Genomic DNA, 17,696 nt, shown 5'->3' on the forward strand with positions numbered 1-17,696 from the left:
TTCTGAAACTCTTTACGAACTGCGTCCGGATTCGACGACGACACGGCGACGATTAGCGAGGCGCACAATATCTATATCACGTTTAACTCTGACTGTCTGCTGTCGGTTGTTTACTCCTATTGCATACATATTTGCAAGAAGCGCTCAGTAGTCGCTTGACAGCGGTCGTCGTGATTCAACAACTGATTGGTGGTTTGCTGTGTGTGTGTTTTGAATTATCACTGATTTTGTTCTGTTGGTGAGTAGGACGCAAAGTGGCGACGAGGGAGCATAAACATCAATAATTTTGGGATATTCCGAATGAAGTGTGTTTGTTTTTAACGAATTTAATTTAATGTTTTGGATGACACTGCCGGGAGTGACAGCTAGATCAGTTGTCAACATTAAACAGAGCAAGAAAATGTACAGCTGGCGACACAATATTTTGACGCGTGCAAGAGAATATGCCGCACGACGCATCTTATAAAGAGAGTGGAAATGAGCAAAACAGAGAGAATTATACTCTTTGTTGGTTAACATTGAGAGACAAATGTGGAACTCGTGAGCAGTGTGGAGGAATAGGGGATATTGGCTATTTTTGCGTTGGATTCTTGTCATTAGAATTTTTGCAAAATATAAATCAGTTTAGACACAACTATTATATTATATTATAATTTTTTCTTTTTTTTTCAGATCTGCAAAGTTTGTCGCAAAAATGGAAGGGAAAAGTGGATTACAGATTCCAAAAATAGAGAAGGACGTTAATAATGCTTCAACATCGCCGATCAAGACACCGGTTACGCTGTTCAAGCAGCCCATCAAACAGCTCACCGGTTCAGCTACAGGTTAGTGATAAATTTGTAGATCGGAACGCACTAATATGATTCGTGTTATGAAAATAGATCATTTTACGAAACTTTTCTGATTCAATGGCTGCGAGAAGCAACATCAATATCAACCAATTCTGTCAGGCACATTTATTTTAAGTGTATTTCACCGCGTGTTCTACACGTTGATTTCTAGTGTTTCAAACTTAGAAATGTTGATAATCTTTCTCTATCAATTCAAGTGTATTGCACTACTGTTAAAAACAGATGAATTTTAAGTGTTTTGCATTTTAATGCGATATGATTTTCTTGTTCTGCAAGGTAAACATCTAAAACATGAGTTTTGACTTCATCCTTATCAACCAGCCTCATATATGAGAAGAACCGTGGCCCAGTGAGATCTAACGAAGACCACGGCAGCAGCACACCACAATGTGCATATTGATATCACCATGTGAGGCACATAGACTCCAAGTGTGTGACAATTCGAACCAGTAGTGTTGAGATATGGTTCATAGCATAAGATTCACACATGAAATGGATGTGTTCCACAATAAGTGCTCAATTAGGTGTGAGACACATTATGATGACGTGTGGAATTTTTCGAGTGTAAGAAAGATGGTCGCACCACACTGGAAATCATGTCAGGGAAATTTACTTAATCAGGATGTCTACTACCTGAAAAAAACCTGGAAAACCGGGAATATACAGGGAATTTTATTTTTTCTGGAAAAACCTGGAATATTCAGGGAATTTTGGTTCCACTCAGGGAATTTTCCAATTATCACTTCATTCGTAATTCAAAAGAAGTTTTTCGTTTAATTTCTCGAAACGTTTCTTAAGGACACTGAACTTTACAAGCATCTGACAGCTAAGACAACGTGTGCGAACGAGACAAGTTCATGCAGAGGGTCTTGTCTCGCTCGCTCTTCGCTGATTTGTATGTGGAGGATCAAAATCGTCGTAAAAAGGAAACATCCGAAAAAGAGAGACTGGCAACCGTCAAAAGGAAGCATACGAAGCATGTATTGTATAAGAATAAGCATGCGAGACAGCAGGTCTGAGAGCCTACATAGATTTTTTTTTTTGTATGAGCTTCAGAGATGGTCGGAGATCTACTGAGAAATTTGTTGAGCTTCAGGGTAGTTCGTAGATCTTGAGAACAGAACTACAAACAAATTAAAAGTTATTAACAGAAATTCATAAAGACAAAATCACAAGAGAGGTCGTAGATCTTCAGATAAATGTTCAAAGAAATCTTCAAAACTTCAAGCAAGCAAAAATAATTTCAAATCAATTTGTAAAACTATAAGCGAAATTTTGCAAATATTCAGGGAAATTCGCATAACTTCAGACAAGTCCAAGAATCTACAGTGAAATATAAAGTATTTCAGAGAAGTTTGGAGATCTTCGAAACATTATTCAACATCAGAAAAGTTCGTAGATCTTCAGAACAAAGCTACAGAACTTTGAAAAAAATTACAGGACTTCTGAAAATATCACAAGAATCTCAGAAATGTTAATGGATCTTCAGTAAAAATTGCAGAACTTCAGAGAAGTTCGGCGATTAAAAAAAAATATTTACACGATTTCAGGAAAATTTGGTAGATCTTGAGAGAGAAATTTAAAACTTCAAAGAAGCTCAAATATTTTCAGATAAATTTTGACAACTTTAGGTAGTCTTCAAGGAAATTTACAAAACATCAGAGAAGATTGCAGATCTACTGAGAAATTTATTGAGCCTTAAGTTTTTTTTTGTAGATCTTGGGAATAGAGCTACGGAGCTTAAGACAACTTTACAGAACTTTAAAGATATTTGCAGGAATTTAACAGAAAGTTTCACAGTTTCACACAAATGTGAGATCTTTAGAAAAATTCGTTAAATGTCAGAAAAGCACCTCAATTCCAAAAACAAATCGCAGCGAAGTACAAAAGTACAATATTTTGCAGAACTCCATGGAAGTCGGAATTAGATAGATCTAAAGAACTTCAGAGAAGTCTGTAGAACGTCAGAAAGTTCGAACGTTTTTAGAAAAATTTGCAAAACTTCAGCAAAACTCACAGATCTTCGGGAAAGTTCGCCGATCTTTAGATCAAGAATCCACAAAGAAATTTAAAGAACTTTAGAAAAGTTCGGAGATCTACTGTGAAATTTATTGAACTTCAGGGCAGTTTGTAGATCTTTAGAGCAGAAATACAGTACTTCAGAAAACTTTACCGAATTTGAAATAAATTTAAGGAACTTCAGAAAAGTTCAGAGGGTGGATCGTAAATCTACTCAAAAATTAACAGATGTTTAAATAAATTTTCAGAATTTTACTGCGGTTCTTGGATTTTTAAAGACATTTACAGAACTTCAGGTAAGTTCGCTGATCTTAGAGATATTTGCACAGCTTCAGAAAAATTAGAAAAACTTCAGAATACTTCCTAAAACTTCAAAAATTTCTTTTAATTCTTTAGAAAATTGTATAGATGTTCAGAGATATTTGCAGATATTCATTGAATCATGAAAATCTGCAGAGAAAATTACAGAACTGTCAAGAAGTTTGTTGGAAAGGAAAGGAAAGATTGTTGATCTTTAAAGAAATTTTACCGGAGAACAGGAACAAAACTTCAGGGACGTCAGAAGGTTTGAAGACCTTGCAGAATTGAGTTGTTAACAGAAATTTTCAAAAGTCAAGGAATCTTGTATATCTAGTGAGAACTTTTCCCGCTAGCTTGTCTAAAGTTGGTATCGACATCCTGGCGAAGTTTTGAAATCCATTTTCATCTTCATATCGCAACTCTTGATGGACAAGATGAGCCAGATCCTTGCCGGTGTTCCTCCTGAGCAACCATTTCCTACTCCACAAAGCTCACCTTCTCTTCCTCATTTTATTTAAAATAATAAAAGCAAATACGTCTGCCAAAACTAGAGCAATTTTCCGGTAATTCACGATGGAAGTATTTACTTTTGATTCCTGATACAGTTTTGTTTTGAAATCTAAATTGGCAGTTCTTTCGACATGTGCAAGCAGTGTGAACACCAGCAAACAGGGGGGTTCGACAAAGTGTGTCGAAAGTAAATTCGAGCAGATTTTTCATTATAGCGGCGGTCAAAGTCAGACCAAGAAATCAGATAGTCTAAACGGACCTTAAGAGATTTTAGACATGTGAAACCATGATTTATTCTGTACTGATCTTCCAAACAGAGTTGAACTCAAACATAAAGGGTGATACGGTCAAAATCTGGTCAAGGGAAAACGCGTGTAAATCGGTGAAATCGTTTATTTAAAAAATCAAATTAAATTTCTTTTTCAAGTTCAATTAGTATAAAATTCAGGAAAAATATTCAGTTAGGCTTCCGCTTTTCCAAATCCGAATTGCCGGGCCTTACGCTTGACCCCTGCCATCAGATTTTGTACAGCCAGCTTGTCCACCTTCTTCACCGCAGAAAGCCAGTTTGCCTTGAACTGCTGCTCGCCCTTAGCAGTTTTTTTGGTCTTCTTTAGGTTCCGCTTGACAATAGCCCAGTATTTCTCAATTGGGCGGAGCTCTGGCGTGTTGGGAGGGTTCTTGTCCTTGGGAACCACCTGCACGTTGTTGGCGGCGTACCACTCCATGGCCTTTTTACCGTAATGGCAAGATGCCAAATCCGGCCAAAACAGTACGGAACAACCGTGTTTCTTCAGGAAAGGCAGCAGACGTTTATTCAAACACTCTTACACGTAAATTTCTTGGTTGACAGTCCCGGAAGCTATGAAAATGCTGCTTTTCAAGCCACAGGTACAGATGGCTTGCCAAACCAGATATTTCTTTGCGAACTTTGACAGTTTCATGTGCTTGAAAACATCTGCTACCTTTCCCCTTCCTTTTGCCGTATAAAACTCCTGTCCCGGAAGCTGCTTGTAGTCGGCTTTGACGTAGGTTTCGTCGTCCATTACCACGCAGTCAAACTTCGTCAGCATCGTCGTGTACAGCCTCCGGGATCGCGCTTTGGCCGTCGTATTTTGTTTATCATCGCGATTCTTGTAAGTCGATAGTCCGGCTCGTTTTTTGGCTCGATGCACGGTTGTAGACGATACACCCAGCTTATTTGCGGCATCTCGGAGAGAGAGGTTAGGGTTTCGCTTGAAACTACCGGCAACTCTCTTTGTTGTCTCAGCGGCTTCCGGTTTTCGATTTCCCCCCGATCCAGACTTCCTGGCTGTCGACAAACGTTCCCCAAACACTTTAATTACATTTGTAACGGTTGATTTGGCAACTTTTAGCGATTTTGCCAACTTTGCGTGCGAGTAGCTCGGATTTTCGCGATGCGCGAGCAAAATTTTGATACGCTGCTCTTCTTGCTTGGACGGCATTTTGACAACTGAAGAGTGAATTCCAAAATCAAAATAGGAGCAACATTCTACACACACACACCTTCAAAATGAGGGGTGTTCAGGTTTTTTAAATGCAAAATTGAAAGAAATACGTCAAGTTGATATTGACCAAATTTTGACCGTATAACCCTTTATTATCAAAATGATATGTTGTTTTTGAAAGCATATTGTTATCAAATTTTGATATATCGTTTTATCAAAATAGTATAGATAGGTTTCTTACTTGTATTTATATGCTTGAATTAAAAAAAATACTACACAAATACCAAAAAAGAATTTAGTATTGATTGACGTAATGCATGCTACTGTATGAATAACTTATGTGATTGCAAAAACCAAATATAATATTACACCGTTGGATATAATTTCTTTTCGCAAATTATGTGTAGAATAAATGCACCAATAGTGGAGGTACTTTAGTGCAATGTGTTCCTATGGTGGCTTATAGAGTCTCCCTAAGCCGCTATAGAAGTACATTACGTTAGTACAACTAAAGTACCTCCACTATTGGTGCATTTACTAAACATAAATTGTACAAATTAATATTAAACAACCTATGTGCATCTGTTCTGCTGTAATATTCAATAACTGTTTTTGCTGTGCCAACTTATAAGTACCAACGCCCAAGTTTGAACAATCGAAAATAACATAAATCAATAAGTACATAAAAGGGATTCTAGATGGATCAATAGATAAAATAATAATGTGTATAATTTGTATGCACCTGGAATTTTTTTTCATCCAACCTAGAAAAACCTGGAAAACTCAGGGAATTTGATTCCTTGGATTGAGTAGACACCCTGCAAGACAATCCTAGCGAGAGATCTTATAACACATATTTCATTTATTCTAGAATTTAATTCATAAGAATTTCAAATTGCACAGTGCTGTTAGTTGTTAATATAGTTATGCAAGATTTTGCAAAACAAACTTTTGATGAATGCGTACAGATAGGAAATCGATACATGCCTTTTTTGGATGAATGACAAATCAATTTTCATGATTCTATTTCCGAAAGTTTGATGATAATTTTTAAATCACATTTTGGTCACATTTTAGTCAGTTTTCAAATGCTTTTGGGCACTAATTCACTGCTATCTGCCCTGATATCGTATGATGAACGAATTTCCTTTTCTAATTATGCCATCATATCAACTGGAGATGATAATCCTTAGCTGTTGTAGTCACTTTCGAAACAACTGTTTACGCCATTCGTTATGATTTACCCCTAAAATGCTTTGAACTTGCCCTAGAAGATCTATAGACTTGCCTTTGCAGACCCTTCCGCCGGCACAAGAATATTACCATCAACTAGTTCGTCTTTACAATATCAAAATTATTAAATTAACTTTGCGTTGGGTTTATTCCAAAAAGCAAAAGATTTTGTTTACCAACTTCATCTAACCCTGTTGCACCATAATCCCTTATTATATATTATCACCGTAACGTGAAAAGACTAGATGAATCTTAAATAAATTATGGAGACACTGGGTCAAATTCTCAGCTAACATATTTCACTTGCTTTTCCAATTCTATTGTTAACTCGAACCACCAAATAAAAAAAAATGACAAACATATTTTGTCATAAAAAGCTCACCAGAACCAAGCACCGCCTGTCTACTACATAAGTAATTATCCTTGCATAAACATTATGCAATCGAAAAGTTCACTAGTATTCGTGCCACCAATTCAAGCAAACAACATTCTCCTGAGACAAACGTATCTACATCTGCATCCTCGCTTCCTCTTCGTCCACCACCCCCAGCGAGACGACAATTCCGATTATGCAACAGAACAATCTTCGACTCCGGGAAAAGCCGATCGCCGTACCCGAGACTCACCGACGGAGCTTTCATTGATAAAATTGCTTGTTTTTGTTTTGCTTCGGCACGCTATTCCCTTTCCGGTTGGGTGCGAAAAGCTCCTTCCGTGCTCGCTCGTCAAGCGTGCACCAACAAGAAGGCCAATAAAGATCAAAAGCTCAACCCACGAAGGAGACAGAGAGCGGACGCGATTCGCTCTCCCTCTCACACACATGGGGGTCTTTTGCATTGCTGATATAAAATACGACAGGATGGCACATTCCAGCGCTCAGTACTTCCTCGTGATGATCCGAGTTCGGACCTATCCCACGGAAAAAAACCTCCTACGAAACCGAGGCTGGTGCTAGATTTACGCGTGTTTCCCCCCACGCCCTCGCTCGTTCCGTGCCATGGTTTTTCATCCGGGAAAACGCTGACAACAAAAATGGATCGATTTGACAGTTCTCCGCGGCAGACTCGCGAATTATTCTGTTTGTTATTCGATGTGAGTGGTCAATTCTTCTGGGTGAAGTTGATAAATCTGGGATGTCGTGGATTAGGAATGCAAGTCGGTGATTTTTAAGGCAGCAGTAGTACTCAGCAGTGGCGCCAGTTTCTTCCTTCGGCGGCGGATGGCCGATGCTTGCAAAAAGAAGTGAATTGGTTTAGAGAAGTGTGATGTTGGTGGCGTCTGTGAGTGGGGGGGAGCGTTTTTGTTGTGCCGCGGCGAACGTGCTCGTGAGGTTAATGACGGTGGCTAAGGAAATCACGTTCAAAGTGTGACTGAATTCATCGTGATGTGCGATGCATGCGAGTGCCTCGCATTTGGACGAAATCTGTATCAAAGCGGAACAAATAACGATTATCACTATTCTGATTGTTTGTTTATTTGATTTTTGGAGGATTTCCATAAAAATATATAGGAATTCCATGAATTCCTCCAAGACGTACGAAACAACTTCGAGGTCTTGAACTTTCGTTGTCTTCACTTTCAAGTGTCAGCCGGTAACTTTTAATTGTCTTGGTTACTCTTTAGTCGGTCACTTAATTCGCAGTAAGTGTCCGCTTTTGGCAACACATTGCTTTTGCCTTTTTTTTTTCCTATTTCTCATGGTTTAGACGCTTTTCCACAATTATTAATTGAGAGCTTTCTATGCCAACCAATGTACGAGTGTAGCAATGATACTATATTAGGGTTGATCAAAATATTGATTTTTCTCCACCAAGCTCAATCGATTCTCAATCAGGTTCTCGAAATGTTTGCTCATTTGGATGCGAACTCATACTGACTGGCCCTTTGAAGTTTATATGAGAATTACTAAAGTGAACTCTTTGTTCTCAACATCCTAGGCCTTCGCTGTACTGATCTACAGGATAGTTTGCTATCTGCTCTAGTGGTAAATTTTATCAGCTGCAACTTTGCTCAAGACCCCTTTTCGATTTGACTTCAACACCCAACCGGTGGATGTAAGATTCGCTTACAATTATGTGGGATTCATCTTCAGAGGATGTAAGTGGAGACCGCATGAACCGAGGATGCGATATACCTAGCTGCGGTCCAATGCAAGAAAATTGGAGACCGAAAAATTTAGAGTGTATTAGTGAGGTAAATTAATTATGTCGAAAATAAAATAGGAAGAAGGTTGCCGACTGGACTCGAACAACGAACGTTGCAATTATCAGACCTGTGCTTTCTCCACTGCTCTCTCCATGCTTCTGAATAAGGATAGCCTAAAAGCAAACAAGAAGCGCTCATTTCCTCTCACACTCGACTTCGTATGCTTTTTCTGCTGGAGAGATTCGAGGCAAGGGTGTGCGTCGTTCTACCATGTTATACATAAAAGTCAAGGCAAATGCTTGCTTGTGTGGGTGAAAGCACAGACAGAACACGAAATAAAAAAGGCAAAAAACCATTACATCGCCTGCAAGGTCAACTTATAACATTCGCTGCGATGTTCATGAACAGAGGATGATAGGAAATGGAACTAACATTCATTGTAATAGATTTTTTTAATAGATTGCGTGAAGGTAATCAGTTATTTACCCTTATTCTTGGTTTCAATAGAATCTTATTTTCCATACAAAAAAAATTGTTTTTGTATGGAAAGTACGGTTCGTACGAAAACAAGAATAAGGGTGATTAATTGATTTTGAAACCGATTACTTTCTGAGACAATTAATCGACTGCATTAACGGCAACACTGCATCTTGCACTTCTGACATAGTAGCCTTGATGTGTAGCCCTATTCTACGCACCAAGTACAGTTGATGGAGCATGTCATAAGAACATCATCTACCGGCGACAGTCTATGAAGAATAAGGAAAGGTTATCAAAATTTCAACTAAAAGAATTATTATTTCAAAGACACCTTACACTTCTGGTGACAGAATTCTGATCCAAAATGTGCACCATCCAATTGCTTTTAAAAATCTGAATAAATTTGTCAAAAACAGTTACCTTCTATCTAGTTGAGCTTCCAAGTTAGAGCAAGTAAGTAACTGCGATTTTCACCATCCAATCCATCTGAACAACTTTGATGAAGTCCGCAACATTTCACTTAAAATCATAGAAAGTGGGGTTACTCACTTAGTGAGTACAATTTTCTTCGATTTTCTTGAAACACTGCTCAGATCTGACTACAACCGACAGAAAATTTACTCTGCCTACAAGTATACTCATAGACTTTAACCCTCCGTTACTCGCGCCAACTTTTGTAACACGAGTACTCGCGCGTTGTACTTTGTACAACAGTGTGAGTTTTCCATTGCCATTTTGCAGCCGAGCTACCAATCGATATGAAACCAACGGGTATTCCTTTAAAAACTTGTTTTTAACTAAAAAAAGCTAAACTTTTATCACAATTAACCCCCAAAAAATGCGGTTAATAGAGAAAATATGAATGGAAACCGCGTAAACGGTGTCCGTACTGCGTGGGATTTGACTTAATTGGTTACAACATGGAAAATCTCGAGATCCTGACCAGATAGAAAGTTGCTGTCTTCGGCAAAGTTGTTCTAGAGATCATAACTTTTGCTGGTGCAGAGTAGTTCAAAATTTTCTCACTACGTAGAGCTAGAATACATGTGAAATTATCGCATGTGATATATCTCGAGATCATGACCAGATAGAAAGTTACTGTCGTCGACAAAGTTGTTGATGAGATCAAAGCCTATTTCTTGGTGCACAAAAGTTCAAAATTTTCTCAATAGGTGGCGCTAGTATACATGTAAAATTCTCGCATATATATATATATACATATATCTCTAGATCCTTACCAGATAAAAAGTTACTGTCTTCGGCAAAGTTTTTCAGGAAGTCAAGATCTTTTCGTTGGTGGAGTAGTTCAGAAAATTCTCACTACGTGGCCCTAGTATAAACGTGAAATTTTCGCATATACAATTGCTCAAGATCCTGAGTTGATAGAAAGTTACTGTCTTAGGCAAAGCTGTTCAGGAGATCATAGCCTTTTTGCTGGTTAACAGTAGCTCAGAATCTTCTCACTAGGTAGTGCTCGTATACATGTTAAGTTCTCGCATGTGATACATAACTAGATCCTGACCAGATAAAGAGTAAATGTCTTTGGCAAAGTTGTTCAGGAAGTCAAGATCTTTTCGTTGGTGGACAGTTGTTCAGAATTTTCTCAATACTTGGTGGTAGTACACACATGCAATTCTCGCATATACAATAGCTCGAGATCCTGAGCAGATAGAAAGTTACTGTTTTCGGCAAACTTGTTCAGGGGGTCAAGACTTTTTGGCTGGTGGACAGTAGCCCTGAATTTTCTTACCACGTGGCGCTAGTAAACGTGTAAAATTCTCGCGTATGCTATAGCTCGAGATTCTGAACAGCTAGAAAATTACTGTCTTAGAAAAAGTTGTTCATGATGTCAATGCCTATTGCTTGATGCACAATAATTCGGAATTTTCACAATACGTGGTGTTAGTATACACGTGAAATTCTCGCATGTAAAATATCTCGACATTCTGATCAGATATATATCGCTAGTGGACAGTAGTTCATAATTTTCTCACTACGTAGCGCTAGAATACACGTGAAATTCTCACATGTGGTTTGTTGCGAGATCCTGACCAGATAGAAAGTTACTGTCTTGGACAAAGTTGTTCAGGAGGTCAAAGCCTATTGCTTGGTGTACAATAGTTGATAATTTCCTAAGCGGCGCTAGTATACACGTGAAATTTTCACATATAAAATATCACGAGATCCTGACCAAATAGATGTCTTCGGCAAAGTTGTTCAGGAGGTCAAGGTCTTTTGGCTGGTTGGCAGAAATTCAATTTTTTTTTCACATCATTGCGCTTGTATACACGTGCAATTCTCGCATTAGATGTATTTCGAGACCTGCTAAACTGTCATCGGCAAAGTTGTCCAGGAGATCAAAACTTTTTCGTTGGTTGACAGTACAGAATTTTCTCACCACCTGGCGCTCGACATCCTGAACAGCTAGAAATTTACTGTATTTGGCAAAGCTGTTAAGGAGATAAAGATCTTTTGGCTCATGAACAGTAGTTCAGAAATTACTCAAAACTTGGCGGGCAATTCTCGCATATCAGATATCATAAAATAAAAATACAATTTACATCAGCTTATGTGGCATGAGACAAATATATTCTGGATTTTCATGAAGATTTATGGATACATAAATTGGGGTGAGTCGTTCCACTTGTGTACCTCTGATAAATTAGTGGTAACAGGTATCTCAGATGGAAAACATTATCTTTAAAGATCAATATCGCTGAAACTGCCATCAAATTAATATTTAGAGTCTCCCTTTCATTTAAGGCTAATTTAAAATGTTTATCGATGGGTCTAGAACAAAAAAAAATCCCTGTATTTACGTGTGCACGGACAACGAGACTAACTCAGAGAGTGAGGTACTTTTGCTCAGTTGAATAGAGAAATTTATAAAACCGCACACTCCCGATCATAAGTTTAAGGACACGCCCTAAAAACGTCCAATTTTCGTTCTTTTTAGACCATTTTGAAGATTTTGAATGGAAATACGAAGAGGCAAATTGCTCAAACTGTATATACCAAAGGTTCACCCATAGTCACCCATAGTTACACTATTTTTTATAATTTACTCTGAAGAATCATGATTGATTTTCTCAGAATTGACTTGAAAAAAAAATTAAAATTAAAAGAAGTAGTAGAACCCTTATACTATACCATTCATACCATTCAAATAACCTAAGGAGATCAAAAATTGGACGTAAAATGAGAGAGCTTTGAACAAAACACATTTGCATGCTCACCATCCGGAAGAACTTTGCCGCATGTACAACTTTGACGATAACAGTTACTTCTTGACCTTAAGCTATAGCATATACAAATATTTTACATGCACACTAGCGCCGCATAAAAAGCTTTGATCGCCTAAACAACTTTGCCGAAGACAGTAATTTTCAAGCTGTTCGGAATCTCGAGCTGTAGCATATATGAGGATTGCACGTGTATACTAGTGCAGCGCAGTGAGAAAATTCTGAACTACTGTCCACCAGCCTAAAGACCTTGACCTCCTGAACAACTTTGTCGTAGACAGTAACTTTCTATCTAGTCAGAATCTCGAGATATAGCACATGCGAAAAGTGTACATGTATACTTGCGCCACGTGGTGAGAAAATTCTTAACTACTATTTACCAGCCCAAAATTCTTGACTCCCTAAACAACTTTACCGAAGACAGCAACTTTCTAGCTGATCAAGATATATGCGAGAAGGCATTTATATACTAGCGCCGCATAGTGAGAAAATTCTGAACTATTGTCACCCAAAAAAAAATCTTAAATTCCTGAAAAACTTTGCCGAATACATTTATTTTCTATTTGGTCATGATCTAGAGATATTTTATATGCAAGAGTTTCACATGTATAGTAGCGCCGCAAAGTGAGAAAACTCTGAACTACTGTCCACCTGCGAAAAAGCCTTGACCTCCTGAACAACTATGCCTAAGACAGTACCTTTATGTCTGGTTGGGAACTCGAGATATTTTATATGAGAATTTAACGTGTATACTAGCGTCGCATAGTGAGCAAATTCTGAACTTTTGATCACCAAGCAATAGGCTTTGACCTCCTGAAAAAATTTGTGAAAGACAGTAACTTTCTATCTGGTCAGGATCTCGAGATATATCACATGCGAGAATTTCACATGTATACTAGCGCTACGTAGTGAGAAAATTCTGAACTACTGTCCGACAGCGACAAGGTTATGATCTCCTGAACAACTTTGTCGAAAATAGTAACTTTCTATCTGGTCAGGATCTCGATATATTCCATGTTGTAATCAATTAAGTCAAATCCCACGTAGTATGGTAATAGTTTACGCGGTTTCTATTTACATTTTCCCTATTATCCGCATTTTTAGGTGTTTACTGCAATCAAAGTTTAGCTTGTTTAGATTAAAACAAGTTTTTAGATGAATACTCGTTGGTTTCAGATCGATTGGTAACTGAGCAACGGAATGGCAATGGAAAGCTCATGTGTGTTGTACAAAGCACAACAGCGCGAGTGACGGAGAGTTAAATAAGTAAATTTTTCCTTACTCAGTGAGTACTCCCACTTTCTACAATTTTGACTAAAATCCTATTCAATTTTGATTGGTGACTTCTGAGTTAAAGTTCATGAAAATTGATTATTTTTTCAAGCAAAATACACTGATAGGCAAAATAAAGTGCCCACCCCATCATTTTTGAAATTTCTCTCATTTATTTGGTTCAAATTCAAATAAACACACCGTAGTCTGTTTCGATGTCTTACCTTTATTATTCTTTTAAAGTTACACCTATGGAATACTGAAAATATAAAGTTTTACTTGAAGTAAAAGAAAATCAATTTGGATTGAAAAAGAAAACAGTGACAAAAAAAAGTGCCCACTTCAAAAATCGGTATGTTTTCGATAAGTTTCCATCGGAAAACCCCTCGATTGTTTTTGTTTTGAAAGTTTGACATGTATTGAAGCAAACGGGTGGAACTGGTGCATTTGTACACGTGATCGCATTTGAATCAGTTGAAAAAAATGGAGGACGTAGTGATTTCGAAAGCAATTCCCGTGTGTATCCGAAAATTGGTTGTTCGTGATGTGCAAAACGGTGAATCGCACCGGTCTGTCGCTAGGAAGTACCTGATATTGTAAAAAAACAGCGGTCGGGAAAATTCTGCAGAAAATGAAATCGTTCGGATCAGTGGTGGATCGCCCTGGCAGAGGCAGGATGCGCAAAACGGATGCGAGAACGGACACCAAGATCATGCGTGAAGTGAAGAAGAACCCGAAGGTAACTGTCCGCGAGATCCAGGAGGCTCTTCAGCTAACAGTTTCCAGTCGAACTGTTCGTCGCCGTCTCGTAGCACAGGGGTTGAACAGCAAAGTTGCTCGGAAGCGCCCATTTATCAGCAAGGCAAACAAAGTCAAACGGCTTAAGTTTGCTAAGGAGCATGCTGATAAGCCCCTAGAGTTCTGGAAAACGGTTCTCTGGACGGACGAATCAAAATTCGAACTGTTCAACCGGAAGCGACGGGTTCGTGTGTGGTGTAGATCGGGTGAGGAGCTTCAGGAGCGCCACATACAAGGCACGGTGAAGCATGGAGGAGGAAATGTGATGGTCTGGGGGTGCTTTTCGTGGGGTGGAGTGGGAAGCCTGGTGAAAATCGACGGGATAATGACGGCAGATTCCTACATCGACATCCTGCGGGAAAATCTGGAAGTTTCGCTGATCCAGACGGGCCTTGAGGAGAAATTCGTATTCCAGCAGGACAACGATCCGAAGCATACTGCCAAGAAGACTAAGTCTTTCTTCCGGTCATGTCGAATTAAACCACTGGAATGGCCTCCACAAAGCCCGGACCTCAACCCCATCGAGAATTTGTGGGCGATTCTCGATGCCAGGGTTGACAAAACTGGTGTTACCAATAAAAATAACTATTTTGAAGCCCTGGAGCGCGCCTGGGAAGAACTAGATCCACAGCACCTGAAGAATCTAGTGGAGAGCATGCCGAAGCGCCTGCAGCTGGTCCTGAAGGCCAAAGGAGCACACATTAACTATTAGGCTGGTATTCTTTTACTTTATTTTATGTTTTCTGGAGTTAAAATGCAGTGGGCACTTTTTTTTGTCACTGTTCTTTTTTACACCCATTTTGATTTTTTTTTCTTCGAGTCAGTCTCTTCTTTTTATCTGGTATTCTATAAGTGAAACTTAAAAAGAATATAAAGAATAAGATATAAAAAATACTACAGTGTATTTACTTTAATTTGAACCAAATAAATGAGAGAAATTCAAAAAATGATGGGGTGGGCACTTTATTTTGCCTATCAGTGTACCTCAACATTGAAATTTCACGAACGGATTTTGACAGGTTTGGACCTGTTTAATACGTTGTTGTTTAAAATGTTTAATAGGTTCTGGACAAGAACAGCTTCGCAAATTGATTTTCTACGCAAGAAATCAATCTTTGATGAGGATTTTGTGAATAAACGGTATGAGCAGTTCTTATAGCACAAACTCGTCATACAAAACAACCACCTACAGTGAAATCCAGTTCTTGAAACTGCCGAAAACATCAGTAGCGCTGCTGCTCCATAACATATTTATGCTCCATCCATGTAACATTCAATTTGACGAGCTGGCAAAAAAATTAATGCCCTAAAAACCATTCTTGATTTCCCGCAATGGTTAATTAAAAATTTGGTTTAGTTGTTTTCGAATTGACGAGCACAATTTGCGTGAATAACGCTGTTCTAAATCTAGAAAACTTTCTATATTTTCCGCAACGCAGCGCGATATGTACCCAAGTTTATTCATAGAGGAAAAGGAGGAGCTGTCAAAAAATTGGCCATTCCAAAATGCCGTCCATATTTTATGGTGGGAGGGGGTATTGATTTTCTGACAAATTGCGACAGGGGGTGGGGGTGTAGCTATTAAAATAATGTGACGTCCAATGAAACAAATATATGAATTAATAAGACCATTCAAATAAATTATATAATCCTATTTGCGCAAACTTTAAATTTTCGCAAACTTCGGAAAATTTCACTTGTATTTTTTTTGTTCCTGTGATAAAGGGCGAGCTGTTTTCAGATGACAGATGTTGGAGTCCTGTGATAAAAATTTCCCAAAGTTTATCGATGGTGTCTAACCATGTGACCACCACCTCGTTCACAGACGAACTGCAACACATCATACAGATACGCTCTTTTATAAACTCACGATCGAATCGTCGCTGTCTGTTCTTTCGATAGTCATAGCAAGTAAACACGATTGCGACCAAAAAGTTTGATCAATTTTCAATAGTTTAAAAATAATAAACCAACATAATCATTGTATCAAACGAGTCTTACATCAAATCTGAATCAAATGATGTGACAGAATTGAAATCAATCCATAAATGGCCAAGTTGTACGCGTTTTAAACCTGACACAATTTCGTCAGATTGTTTTTTTGATTTACACACCAGTATAGTCGGGCCTTCTACAACTTAACTACAGTAGATCAGTGATGCCCCATTTTTTCGAATTCCAAAAAATCTTTTTAATCTGTATCTGGCTGACAAAAATCTATTAATTTCTTTATTATGGTCTAAGCGCGAATCTACGTAAATCTCCATTAAGTTCTTTCATAGTTCAGAAGGACTTTGTTCAAAGTTTAGAATCTTTAAAAATTACTAAAGTTTGCTTTCTAAAGAATTCATCTATTTTAAAAATCTCCAAATCTTACAATATTTTTTTAAAGTGATTTGTATCTTTTGTACAGTTCGAAAATACAAAACATAAATTTCCAGTTGTAAGATGCGAATCTATTTCTGGCTGAAGATTTTCTTAATGATGTTACTATTACAATTTTCTAGAATTTTATTTTTTGTATGTCTAAGATTACGAAAATCTTTATCTGGACATTTGTTTTTTTTTCAACTCCGTAATTCTTCATTAAGTTTTAACACAAAAAATTGACTGTTAGTTTAGTCGAATTGCATTCAATATTCTTTTCTGAAATTATGCAATTCAAATATCAAAATATCCAGTTGACTCTTCGAGTCACAAACTGTTACATGGTTAATCAAACAAATAGGAAAGGAAATTAATATCCCTTCCAACGAGAAATCAGAACATCTTAACATCAGAAATCCATTTAAAAGCTTCCAAGTCCATTCGAAGCTAAAACAATAATAATTTACATAGTGAAAAAGTAAATTGTCTTTTTCACTATACAAGTTATTATTGTTTAACAAGGTTTGATACTCAGATTGAATTCAAGCTGCTCAAAAGGAAGAAGCGACTATATATTGGAGTTTATAAATATAAAATATGTTCTCTTTATTTGAAAAATCTGTAAAATTTGAATATTTTTGAAAAATCTGTATGATTACAGATAAATCTGTATATGTGGCATCACTGCCGAAGACTTGATGCTACCCATCAATTTTACAAAGCAGTGATGTCGATATTTTTTTTTTCATATTTAGCCCCTTTAAACCCTGCTAACAAGTATCTAGATTAAAGATAGCTTTAAAATAACAATACAGAAATTATTAATAGGTAGTTGAAGAGTTGCAGCGAATAAGTGGTCGAACTGTCTTATAAAGATTATTATGGCGTATATATAATTCTGAGCAATTAAAAATCTTAAATATCACCACTGACCACTTCGATTATTTTTCTGGAGTCACTAATTTTTCATAGCTGAAGAGTCTGTAAACCATTTATAACCCTTAAACACT

The 17,696-nt window shown here is 37.6% G+C and overlaps 2 protein-coding genes across 7 annotated transcripts in view; one reads left to right on the top strand and one right to left on the bottom strand.

Annotated features, from left to right (window-relative positions):
- Positions 1-17,696, bottom strand: part of Naus (Nausicaa) — a 364,485-nt gene that overhangs the window by 106,274 nt on the left and 240,515 nt on the right. The window lies entirely within an intron of this gene.
- The window catches only part of LOC135710930 (cytochrome b5 reductase 4), a 223,083-nt gene that overhangs the window by 31,446 nt on the left and 173,941 nt on the right, over positions 1-17,696 (top strand). For 2 of the 5 annotated variants that reach the window (XM_065233649.1, XM_065233652.1), the window contains exon 2: positions 673-824. In XM_065233649.1, the coding sequence (XP_065089721.1) occupies positions 695-824 (130 nt within the window). In that variant the 5' untranslated portion in view covers positions 673-694. Of the gene's footprint in view, positions 1-105; positions 239-672; positions 825-7,297; positions 7,475-17,696 lie in introns of those variants that run through there. The other 3 variants (XM_065233650.1, XM_065233651.1, XM_065233647.1) reach the window with 3 other exon arrangements.

Source organism: Ochlerotatus camptorhynchus, unplaced genomic scaffold (genome assembly GCF_037179485.1).
Source record: "Ochlerotatus camptorhynchus isolate MF236.1 unplaced genomic scaffold, CSIRO-AGI_Acam_v1.1 ptg000406l, whole genome shotgun sequence".
Taxonomy (NCBI): domain Eukaryota; kingdom Metazoa; phylum Arthropoda; class Insecta; order Diptera; family Culicidae; genus Ochlerotatus; species Ochlerotatus camptorhynchus.